General features: G+C 43.6%; 1 protein-coding gene across 2 annotated transcripts in view; it reads left to right on the top strand.

Moving 5' to 3' along the window:
• supt7l (SPT7 like, STAGA complex subunit gamma) overlaps window positions 1-5,550 on the top strand; it is a 14,314-nt gene extending 8,764 nt beyond the window's left edge. Inside the window, exons 3-5 of one of the 2 annotated variants that reach the window (XM_034195349.1) lie at window positions 2,057-2,303; window positions 2,941-3,178; window positions 4,329-5,550. In XM_034195349.1, the coding sequence (XP_034051240.1) occupies window positions 2,057-2,303; window positions 2,941-3,178; window positions 4,329-4,624 (781 nt within the window). In that variant the 3' untranslated portion in view covers window positions 4,625-5,550. Of the gene's footprint in view, window positions 1-2,056; window positions 2,382-2,940; window positions 3,179-4,328 lie in introns of both variants that reach the window. The other variant, XM_034195348.1, reaches the window with a different exon arrangement.
• Window positions 5,551-12,481: the final 6,931 nt, after the last annotated feature.

Here is a 12,481-nt window from a genome sequence, read left to right as displayed (position 1 = left end):
ATGTATATATATATGTGTGTGTGTGTGTGTGTGTGACATGAAATTTTCACCAGACTTTGGTAACAACACACGTAATCTACACTTAAAAAGAAACCAAAACAAATAAGTACAAACATTTAATTATGTATAATAATGTGAAAAGTGTTGAACACCTGAAGAAAGGGAGGTGCAAAAAAGACACGGAAAGCCAAGACACCAGCTGAAATCTGTCAATAATTAGAAAAGAATCCTGCCCCTTGTCAATGCAAATTAATATCAGCTGATTCAGTCCCAACTGATGGCCGATAAAAAGATGTCTCATTGTGTGACAAGAAAACATCTCATCATAGATGAGATGGGTAAAAGCAAAGAGCTCTTTGAAGATCTTCACAGCCTCATTGTTGCAAATCATAGTGATGGTTGATTGATTACAGAAGGATTTCTAAACTTCTGAAATGTTCCAGTGAGCACTGTTGGGGCCATAATCTGAAAGTGAAAGGAACATCATTTCACCATAAACCGGCCATGACCAGGTGCTCTTCACAAGATTTGTGACAGAGGAATGAAAATAATTATCATAAAAATTGTCCAAGACCCAGGGACTACTTGTGGAGAGCAACTGAACAATTGTTTCAAAGAAAACAGTAAGTAATGCCAGAAACCACCATGGCCTGGATGCACACTTGCCATGCAAGACTCCATTGCTGAAGAAAAAGCATTGAATCTCGTTTAAAGTTTGCTGCAGAACATTTAGACAAGCCTGTGAAATACTGGGAGAATATGGTCTGGTCAGATCAGCCCAAAGCTGAACTCTTTGGATGCCATAATACACACCATAATTGGCACTGCACATCACCCCAAAACCACCAGACCCACAGTGAAGTTTGGAGGTGGAACATCGTGGTCTGGGGCTGTTTTTCAGCACATTGCACTGGTAAACTTCATATAATTGAAGGAAGGATAAATAGAAAAATGTACTGAGATATTCTTGAACTTGAGGCAACTCTGTTGTGATTTGGTGCTATATAAATGAAAATAAATTGAAATTGAAATCTGTTGTCATATGCCAGGATGATGAAGATTAAACAAGGGTGGACATTTCAGTAAGGCAGTGATCCCAAACACACAAACAAGGAAACTCTCAGTTGATTTCAGAGAATGAAAATGAAGCTGCTAGAATGGTCCATCCAATCACCTGACTTGAATCCAAAAGAAAAAAAAAAACAACTCTATGGAAAGAACTAAAGATCAGAGTCCACAGAACCTTCAAGATTTGAAGACTGTTTGTGTGGAAGAATGGACTAAAATTACACCTGATCAATATATGAAACTAGTTTCTCCATACAGGAGGCATCTTGAAGCTTCATGACCAACAAAGGCTTTTGTATGAAGTATTAAGTAAATTTCATTTAGCGTGTTCAATACTTTTTCCCTGTGTCATTTCATTTTATTACACATAACAATTTCTCTACTTATTTGTTTTTTTTTTCTTTGTAAATGTGGAATATTTGGCTTGTTACCAACAATCTGGTGAAAATTTCATGTCAGTAGCACCTTCAGAAATATATTTACTGAAAAAATGGTGATGTGTTCAATACTTATTTTACCTGCTGTACATGTGTGTGTGAGTGCATATAAATAACACATTTAAGCACCTAGTGCGGGAGAGTGGGGGCACCATTCTGTGTGCTTGCTCACAGATCTCTAGTTTTTGATTTAACCATGCTTTTAACTGTAAGAAAGCAGTGGTGTAACAGATTGGCTCTGATGTGCAGCCACAGTTGTCCCAGCTAACCCCCAATTCTGCCAGTTATCGAATTACAAGCTTTTTCAGTTTCTTGGATCTTCTGCGGTCTTCGATATTGAGGTTCTTTTTTAGAGTTTGGTGTATGTAATCCTTTGACACACTGAAAATATGAAATAGTGAATTAAAACTGAAATGTTTTTTAATTCATTATTAAGTAACAGAAATAAAGTAGACGTTATCGTTGATTTAACAAATGGTTTGATTGGTCATGTGAACTGTTTGGATTTGGGAAATCGCTCCTTACGTATCTGCTTTTTCTTCCAACCTAAGGGGTAAAGGGGAGCCTGTCACAGAGCTGAGTTGGCCGTCCTGCAGGCAGCTCCTCTACCAGGCTGTGGCCACCATCCTAGCCCACGCAGGCTTTGAGTTAGCCCAGGAGAGCGTCCTGGAGACCCTGACGGATCTGGTCCATGAGCATTATCTGCGCTTGTCCGGTCTGCTACGAGTGGCAGTGGACAGGGAGGCACGGCTGGGTGCCAGTCCCTTCCCAGACGTAGTGGAGCAAGTATTCCACGAGGTGGGCATCGGCAGTATTCTGGCCCTGCAGCGCTTCTGGCAAGTGCGCATCAAAGACTATCACAGCTACATGCTGCAGGTATGGTTTGTGGTGCAGTCATTAAAATGGAATGTTCAAAGATGTAGTCAGTCTGTTCCGTATCACTTCTTTTATACATCTGAAACAGAACTATTTATAGTGGAAATGTCAGAATAGGATTTTGCTAATCAAACCAGCAGTGATAATTTTTCTTGATGTTCTTTTTCTCTGTTTAGATTGAACTCAATTCTCAGTGATTAAAGCTGCAGTTTCAGTGACAACAATGATGAAAGCATGAAAATAGAATAAAACACTTTGAACATTTGAGAACAGTGTGAGCCATATGGCAGCTGGTTTGCAAGCTGCTTCGGAATGAGGCTGAAAAAGCTGAGAAATTTGTGTCTACGGTGTGAACATGTTTTAAAGGTGTTCATCTGATGGGCACCTTGTAGGTGGAACTGATTTTGTATGTGTGAGCCTTTGAGACCATGTCATGGATTGCGGGGATATTACATTTAAGAGCTGACATTTAATACGGGATCATCTAGGCTTAGATCTGATCTTTCTTTACCTGCCAACTTAAACCAGTAAAATGTGGCCAATGAAACATATTCTTTAGGTCAGTAAGGATCTGTCAGAAGAATATGAGCGACTGGTGAATCCAGAGAAGACTCTGGAAGATTCCAAGCCACTCAGGATCAAAGAGGAGCCAATGAGTGACATCTCCTTCCCTGTTAGCGAGGAACCTGAGGCTGACTTGGCCTCTGGGGACCAGGCCTTGCCCATGGGGGTCCTGGGGGCCCACGGTGAGAGGCTGGCTTCAGGACTGGATGGTGACCACTCTCCTCACACGTCAGGTAATGCCTCATACAGACATGATAATACACAGATATTTGAGTTGTGAGATTTAGTTTTGTACAGAATTATGCATCATCATGATCACGTGTGAGAATTCCATGATTTCTGAGTTTGTGTCAGACTGGTGTCCCTACCAGATTGTGGTGAGTAGTATTTTTCTGGTGTCTGAACAAGACATGCATTTTTATATTGTGCCAGTCAGCACAGATGTAACAGTCATCCACCCGGCATTATGTCAGATGGCCACTCACAGATGATGTTACGTGAGATAATTGTTACCATTATGCTGATTACCATATTTTTTTGTGTGTTTAACTCAATTTTTAACACAGCATTTCTTTTGGGCCAAGTTTAAAAATAGACCACTCAGGAGCACATTTGCACACCACTGTGTGTGCTGTTACTTAACATAAGGGCTTCTAAATTCTCAAAAATAAAATAAAATAAGCAAGATGGACAAATACGTTTGTGCTGGACTATGTATTTGATGTTACTTGATGCAGTATGGACAAAATTACTTGTCAGATGGACATGGGTGGAGACGTAAGCGGTGGATTTAAATAACAAAAATAAGCAAGATGGGCAAATAACCATGCGTTGGGAAACATAGTGGATGTTATTTAATGCAGATGAAGATGGTTTGCTGACCACAGTGTTGGAAACATTACAGTATAAACGTGAGTACATTTTTTTAATCAGCTTTTAAAGTAGGAATTTTGTGCATTGTTGTAGTGTTCTTTTATGATTGACATTTATTTTGTTTAGTGCATTGATTCTTGGAAAAGCTTTATGTAAATAGGTATTATTATTATTATTATTATTATTATTATGAATGGACTTGTGAAATTAGTTTTTTGTATATAAATTACAGGACTTCCCAAACTAGTTAAAAAAAATGCAGCAGCTGAAATCTAACTATGCGAACAAATAAAAATGTGCATCTTCACTGGCACCAGAAAATGTTTTGTGTCTCCCTTGTATCAGTTACCATAATTGCACACAATACCAGTCTCACGCAAACTCAGACATCTCTCATGGCACGCAAACTGTCATGGCTGCTCACATTGATGCATATCTGTATTCAGCGTTTAATCTTGCAACGATTTTGTGGTGGGAAGTCCTCCATTCTTGGTTCTCTTGTACTGCAAGGTGGGGGCGGAGCCACCACTTCACCTCTGTGGCCACAAGTAAAAATCGAGCCGCAAGAAGGCGAGGATGGTCAGGGTACCAGTCACCACCATCATCACCATCACGGAGTCCTGGGCAGTGAAGTGTTTGAGGAGGGCAACCCCATGTCCACCATGAGCGAATCAGGGGGCACCATGGCGCCCTCACCGTCAGGAGCAGCATCAGATGGCAGCTATGCTTCACATTCACCTGATTCCGTGATGGGAACCTCGCCCGTCTTCAACCAGAGACCCAAGAAACGGGCAAAGAAGATGTGAGATTAAGAAGCTCTTAGAGGTGGTTTGAGGATGGTGGAATAGTTATGTACAAAATGTGAAGGTGGACAAAGATTTTGTGGTCTCAAAACTGACCACCTTTTTTTTTAAGGCCACTAGATGCTTCCAGGTCAGAATCAGGCTCTTAACCGCTAGGCTAGCTGCCGAGAAACCTTTCATATTGCTTTATCTTAAGTCATTTAGTTTAAGAGTTAGGATTATGATTAGAGTTGGAGTATAATTTTTCTGAAATGGGTCAATTTTAATAATAATTGTGCATCTGGACAAAGGCTTCCTTCACATACTGTGCTGAATAGACTCATGACTCTTAGAGAGAAAACAAAGTGTTCAAAATGCATCCTGTGCAGTACCAAGCTCAAAGTGTGGAAGTCCAGCAGATATTTGAAACCTACACAGGCCCTGAGGCCTGTTGGTGCTGATGTTTATCCCCGGATACCTTCATGTGAAGCAGATTCCAGTTTGCAGGTCCTCTTGGATAGGACACTAGTCCATCTCCAGACCAATTTCCAGCTGGGTAGATGGGGGCAATGCAGATGAAATGTCTTGTTGAAAGACGCAGAGAGACAGCATGACAGCCCAGATCTACATATTGGCAGCTCAATTACCAATAGCTCAACGTATCCACTGAGCTACCAGATGTCCCAAAAGTGTCCCGAAGTCTGCTGACTTTGGGACATTTTCAAGCATGTTGAATATAATACTTTGATACTTGAGATGATGGTGACTACATAAAAAGTCATGTAAGATGTGTGATGAATGAGTTAATATGAACAAAACATTTTTTTGTTTTACTTTTTCAAGGATTTGTGTATAAATGTCTTAAAAGGCAACTGTTAAAATAGTTCTTGTTAAATATATATTATTACGTTTTGTTACCTAAATAATAAATATCTTCAGTTTGAATTAAGTGCTATTTGTTTGTGCTGTATTATGCTTTAAAAATTTGTACTAAGTGTGTAAGATCTACTTGGCATTAAAGAGTAGGTGACACCAAAAAATGTGCACAAATAATCACTAAAAATGAAGTGTTGATATTTTAAATAATCCTTAACAATAGAAGTCCATAAGTGTGCAGCTGAAGGATAAAAAACAGCTGTCTGAAGCCTGCGCTCTATTTCAGCCCTCAGCCGCGGCCATATTGTTGCTCCGTCATCACGAGAACAGGATCTCCTGATTCAAGCCCAAATCAATTGTAAACATGGCGGAGGTTGAGCTGTTTTCAGATGATTTTTTTTTTTTTTTTTTAAGTCTAGTCTGAAGGTGTTTCTGAAGAAGCTGTGAAGGACACAGCCTTATGGGTTTGAGCCTTATTTGGATGACAATGAGGGAGACAAAACGCTGGAGGAAAACCTTCAGTCTGACAACAGTGATAATATTCAGAAAAAAAGTGATGAAGTGTGGATTTTAATTTCTGTTTTTTCCCCCATTAGAAACAGGTACATACATTTTAAATCTGCAAAATGACACAAGGGACTGAAAATATCAGAAAATAAAAATCTTCTTGAATACAATTAGTGTACTGTACGTTAGTAGCGTAACATGTTATTATTATTAAAACCATTCACACAAGGAGTAAATATATAGTCTTACCTGTTCGTTTCAGTGAGATCATCTTCACAGACTGATGAAAACATATCCACATTTGGAAAAGGGCATCTGAAAATAATTTCATTCCTTGTCCTGAAGAAAAGTACATCAGTGACAGCGGCAGTTGGCTGCAGCTGGTTCAAGTTTCTGCCGTATCAATCTGGTGACAGGTATAATCCGTTGATTTTGGTGTCTGTGGGTGCTGGGTCGAGTCTCATGGTGTTCAGCCTTAAAATTGTTCGAATCTTGTTTGATTTCCCTTTTCATTGCGTTGATGACGTTTTGCATTTCTTTTATATTGCCGCATAAGTTCTGTATGGCTTTAGCGGTAGATAGCTCGCGTCCCTCGTCTGGCTCTGCGGCCTGCATCGCGCTTCTTTGGTCCTCAGCATTTGTAGAATTAGTCTTCTCTTGACTGTCGCTTTTTGGACACCCTTGTCTCTTCTTTGATCTAACTCCACGCATAATATGTCATTTTGGACACATACATAATCAATTTGTCGAGTTTTGTGGAGTTTTTTTTTTTACATCTGATCAGGACCACCAAAACATTAGACCGCCATCTTAAAACGCTCACCCGGAGGTCCGAGTCCTTGTCTTCAAAGCGTGAATAGAAGACGTTCAGGTCGTTGGCCAGCTTCAGGTCGTCAATAGAACGAGGTGCTTTGGGCTTAAATTTGGAAGTTTTCAGCTCGAAACAGGCTGACGATGGCGGCTCAGGGCGGGGCGCGGCGCGCCGTCCGGCTCCGTGGACAGTCCTTAAAGCGACAGTAACACTCCATAATCTCTCATCAGCCGTTAAAATTTTCACCGAAAACCGTCTGAATTTCTCGAATGGTGTCCACTTGGATGTGTCTCACAGTTTCTGAAAAAATTTTGATCAAGCAAAGCGCCAGTCTCTCAGGAATCCATCCCACCTCACAGGTGTGCCTTAGACTGCCCACAATAAACGGCCACTCTGAAAGGTGCAGTTTTGTTTTATTGGGGGGGGGGGGGGGGGTACCAGTCAGTATCTGGTGTGACCACCATTTGCCTCATGCAGTGCAACACATCTCCTTCGCATAGAGTTGATCAGGTTGTCCTCATCCAGGCGACACTGTAAGAACGCGTCACGCGCATCCACCAGGGTGAAGATACGCGCCTTTGGCAGCTTGTATAGCACATCATCTAAAGTGGGCATGAGGTAGTGGGACCTTTTCAGGGCGCAGTTGAGGGGTTTAGGGTCAATACATAGTCTCAACTTGTCCGGTTTCTTCACTATGACCAAATTGCTGATCGAGTCTGTGGGCTGTGTGACTGTGGTTAGGTGTCCGTCCTTTACATATTGGTCGAGCTGCACCTTAACAGCCACCTTGACGGTCACCGGAACATTCTTTGGTGCACACTGGACAGGCGCCACAGACCTATCTAACACAAACTGGACAACACCGGCAGCGATTCGACTGGGCTGTTGAACACGTCATTGTAGGTGTTAATGAGACTGTCTTTGGTTAGTGCACCTGTCTTGCAGTGCTCCACTTTGTTCAGATCATTGGGGATGGTGAAGCATATCAGGCCAAGTCTCACACATGTCTCCCCTGAAAGCAATGGCTTCTGACTGGTACGCACAATCTCAAAGTCCAGTTTATCTGCTGTGCCTCAAATGACACACTGTGTGCTATAAACACCCATTGAGCTCATCCACTCACTGTTGTACAGCCTCAGTCTGGTGAGACTTTTCTTAAGAGGCGCTCTTGGTGCCAGTCTAATCTTATCTTTAATGCGCATCACATGGCAGGTGGCGCCAGAGTCAAGCTGGCACCGCTGGACCCCTCCGAGCAGTGGAAGGTTTACAAACCACTTCTTCACTGTTCACTGCCCCCACACTCTCTGCTGTGTACACATCTCTCTCATCACGGTCACTGTCCCCCCGGTCCACTAGCAGTGGGTCCTCCACAGCATTCAACTGACATGCTCGCTGGCCCGTTTTCATGCGTACCTTGGCAAAGTGATTAGCGGTGCCACACAGGTGACATGATTTTCCAAACACCGGGCACAAGCCTCTCCCCTGTCTGTGCAGTGTGCCACAGTACTTGCAGTCATCTGTGCCTCTTTGTGGCTGTGCAGATGTATTTGTGGACTCGGGTGTCCTGCTGGTCGGTTTCCGTCCTGGTCGCTGTCCATATGCCACATTGATGCTCTCCCCAGGCACGGAGCTACCGTGCGACATGGATTTTAACTTATTGTCCAGCACCTCCGCCGCACGGCCAATGTCAATAGCCCCCTCCAGCGTAAGGTCCTTCTCTCTTAGCATGCGTCGTCTGGCGCCTTCATCTGATATTGTCCCTAATGAGCTCATCTCTTATAGCCCCATCGTCACAAGTGGCAGCTTTCTCCCTCAGTTTTGTGACAAAGGCATCCACAGGTTCTCCATCCTCTTGTTTAAGGTTGCCAAAAACTTACCTCTCAAAAATGACATTACTGGTTGGTGTGAAGTATTGTCCCAGTTTGTCGAGTATCACTCACGCGTCTTTCTGCTCATCGGCTGTGAGTCCCAGGTTGTGCTTGTAGACATGATGGCAGTCTTTCCCCATTAGCCTCCTGAGCGTCGCTGCCTGCACTGGCTTCTCTGCCTTGTCAAGCCCGGTCACAAGCAAATAGTCCTCAAACTCCGAGCGAAAGCTAGCCCAGTTGTTGTGAAGATCGCCGGTCATCTTCATGGGCTCCGGCGGTGGAATGTTGGGTGTAAAGTTGGAAGCCATTGTTCTGTCGCGATGCAGTGCTGATGCTAGTAGGCTAGCTAACTGAAACTTATAATAATGAAGCCTATCAAAACTAATCGACGTACGTGGTCCCAGTGACAAACAGTGTCACTCTCACTCCGGGTTCCAGCGCAGCTTCTGACACCATGTTACATGTGTTGATGCATAAAGTAATACACAGAGTCGAGCCTTAACACAGATACACAGAGTCAAGCGCTGAACATGTACGCTGCCAGGGGTGCTGTTTGCTGCATGACTCTACCTCACAACACCTCCTTTTCTGTGTGTCGCCATGTTGAGAGCCCCACCCGCACTGATTGATCATGAACTCACTAATGCATAAAAAGGTGGAGCGTGGGTGGAGCCATGTGTGATGAAAAAAGCCTGAACACTTTCCTCTGTCCGAGTCTGAACCACCAGCTAACAGGGTAACCTCAGTTCAGGTGTTTATTAAATCACATGATATACAGTCTGTGTTCTCGCCTCACGGCAGTGGGTTCTGCTGTGAGGTTCTCACCAACCCAAAGCAGTCACAAGCGGTCAGTACCCAGTGTGCTCCATGGCAGTTGCAAAGCACTCCAAGGAGCGGACGGAGGTCTATACTCCTCCACTTTCAAAGTGCAAACAAATCATGCACACGCAATTTGTTTCTCACCTAAATCGCTGCTGCTGTAATGGTCTGATACCTGTGTGCTGCTCTGTACGTGCACGCCCAGCAGTATAAAAGTAAGCAATGTTTAACATTTAGTGGGAACAGATAAACGTATGATGGGAGAGCGCCGTGTGACAGTTAAGAGGCTGCCACTGTGGATGTAGGCCTAATTAGTCTCCAGACATTGAGAAGCCTTGGCCTTGAGAAGTTATTTTATTTTGAGAAGTGATGGCCAACGTTAATGGCAAAATAAATAAACAAAGCAAGAATCAAGTTTATTTGTAGTTCTCAATATTATTAAGATGTTTTTACTCACTTTTTATGTCCTCCCACATTATTCTTTTTTCCTACAGCATCTGTTACAACATAATATGATGCAAACAATATGCAAATTAGACTATGACATCATTTAGCGACTTTTAGGACAGCCAATAGCTGCTTTACTTACAGTAGTGTTCAGAATAATAGTAGTGCTATGTTTCTGTGTAGGCGCTCAGTTGTCCAGGTGGTTTCCATAGTAGAGAAGCTTGAATCTTCGACTGGACTGGGTTGCTTGACGTGAGGACGTTTCGCTTCAAATCACAGAAGCTTCCTCAGCTAAAATTCTTGCTCTGGTAGTCTGACTTCTGTCTTGACTCTTGGAGAGAAGAATAAACCAGAAGCCAACAAAAGCTGGAGTTTTTAACCTAACCAGACCCCTCCTACTGAGAGGCCGACTGCTATAGGCTAGTGACTTAGGGCTGGATCAGGTGACCCTGAGCCATCCCTTAGTTATGCTGCTATAGACTTAGACTGCTGGGGGGTTCCCATGATGCACTGAGTGTTTCTTTCTCTTTTTGCTCTGTATGCACCACTCTGCATTTAATCATTAGTGATTGATCTCTGCTCCCCTCCACAGCATGTCTTTTTCCTGGTTCTCTCCCTCAGCCCCAACCAGTCCCAGCAGAAGACTGCCCCTCCCTGAGCCTGATTCTGCTGGAGGTTTCTTCCTGTTAAAAAGGGAGTTTTCCTTCCCACTGTTGCCAAGTGCTTGCTCACAGGGGGTCGTTTTGACCGTTGGGTTTTTCCGTAATTATTGTATGGCCTTGCCTTACAATATAAGGCGCCTTGGGGCAACTGTTTGTTGTGATTTGGCGCTATATAAATAAAATTGATTGATTGATTGATTGATTAAACAATAGCTCTAATTAGCACCTATTGTGCTCTAGTTAGCACTCTCCTAATGATGGGATGGAAGCCTCCCCTGATGGCTCCCTTGACGACTCTCCTGATGACGTGAATGACTCATTACCATGAACAAAAGACTGAAACTGCTTTGACCTGAGTACCCCATTGTAAACAGGGGACAAAGCGTGTCTGAGAACCGCCCCCCAGTTAAGGCTGGGTTTCAACTGTTTTACAAAGAATGCTTCCTTGACACCTCTCTCAAACCATTTCTTCTCTCTGGCTAAAATTTTAACTTCCTTGTCCTCAAACGTGTGGTTAGTGTCTTTCAGGTGGAGATGAACTGCAGACTGAGGTCCACTGGCGACCTCTCTGCGGTGCTGGTATAGCCTCTTGTTTAAAGGTTGCTTAGTCTCACCTATGTAGTGTTCATTACAGTTTTCCTGACATCTGATATAATACACTACATTGCTCTGTTTGTAACTAGGGATCCTTTCCTTAGGGTGAACTAATTTCTGTCTCAAGGTGTTAACCGGTTTAAAGTAAACTGGGATTTTGTGCTGTCTGAAGATCCTCTGTAGTTTTTCCCCTACTCCTGCTAAATAAGGGAGAGACACTCCTCTTCTTCTTGTCTCCGTCTCTTGTCTATCTGGTCTCTTTGTTTTCTGGGACTTCTGCACTTTGTCCAGGGACCATTGTGGGTACCCACATACTGTGAGGGCTTTCCGTACAAGTTGTTGTTCTTTAGCCCTTCCCTCTGCAGTTGTGGGCACCTGTAGGGCTCTGTGTTGAAGAGTCCTGATCACCCCGAGCTTGTGTTCAAGGGGGTGGTTTGAGCCAAAGAGCAGATATTGGTCAGTGTGAGTGGGTTTTCTGTAAACCTCTGTCTGGAGCTGCCTGTTCTCTCCACTCGTAACATCACAGTCCAAGAAGGCTAAATGGTTGTTTCTGGCATCCTCACGTGTGAACTTGATATTGGAATCCACCGAATTGATGTGTTCTGTAAAGTTCTCGACCTCCTGTTGCTTGATTTTAACCCATGTGTCATAGACATATCTGAACCAGTGACTGGGAGAGATGCCCGTGAACGACGTCAAGGCTGTCTTCTCCACTCGCTCCATGTACAGATTGGCCACAATGGGAGATACCAGAGACCCCATCGCACAACCATGGATCTGCCTGTAGTAATTGCCCCTAAACAGGAAATACGTGGTGTTAAGACAGATCTCCAAGAGTTGGCAGATGTGGTCTGGTGTGAGTTTGGTCCTTTCAGGTAGAGACACATCCTCCAGCAGTCTCTGCCTCACAGCTGAGATAGCCTCAGCGGTGGGGATGCAGGTGAACAACGAAGTCACATCAAATGACACCATAGTTTCATCTGCCTCCAGCTGCAGGTCCTTGATCTTGTTCACAAAATCTTGTGTGTTCTCCACATGGTGGTCTGAGTTACCCACTAGAGGAGCCAAAATCCACTTGAGGTGCTTGGCCAAATTGTATGTGATGGAATCTGTGCTACATACAATAGGCCTGAGTGGCACGTCCTGTTTGTGGATTTTGGGCAGTCCATAGATGCATGGAGTGGTGTCCCCCGGGTACAGTCTGTAGTATGTCTGCCTGTCGATGAGTCCCTCTTTCTCCAGGTTTTGGAGTTAGCTAATGATTTTCTTCTTATAGCCACTCGTGGGGTCTCTCTTC

Source organism: Thalassophryne amazonica, chromosome 19 (assembly GCF_902500255.1).
Source record: "Thalassophryne amazonica chromosome 19, fThaAma1.1, whole genome shotgun sequence".
In the NCBI taxonomy this organism is placed as follows: domain Eukaryota; kingdom Metazoa; phylum Chordata; class Actinopteri; order Batrachoidiformes; family Batrachoididae; genus Thalassophryne; species Thalassophryne amazonica.
Note: the sequence above shows the minus strand (reverse complement) of the source record. Positions and strands in the feature narration are given on the sequence as shown.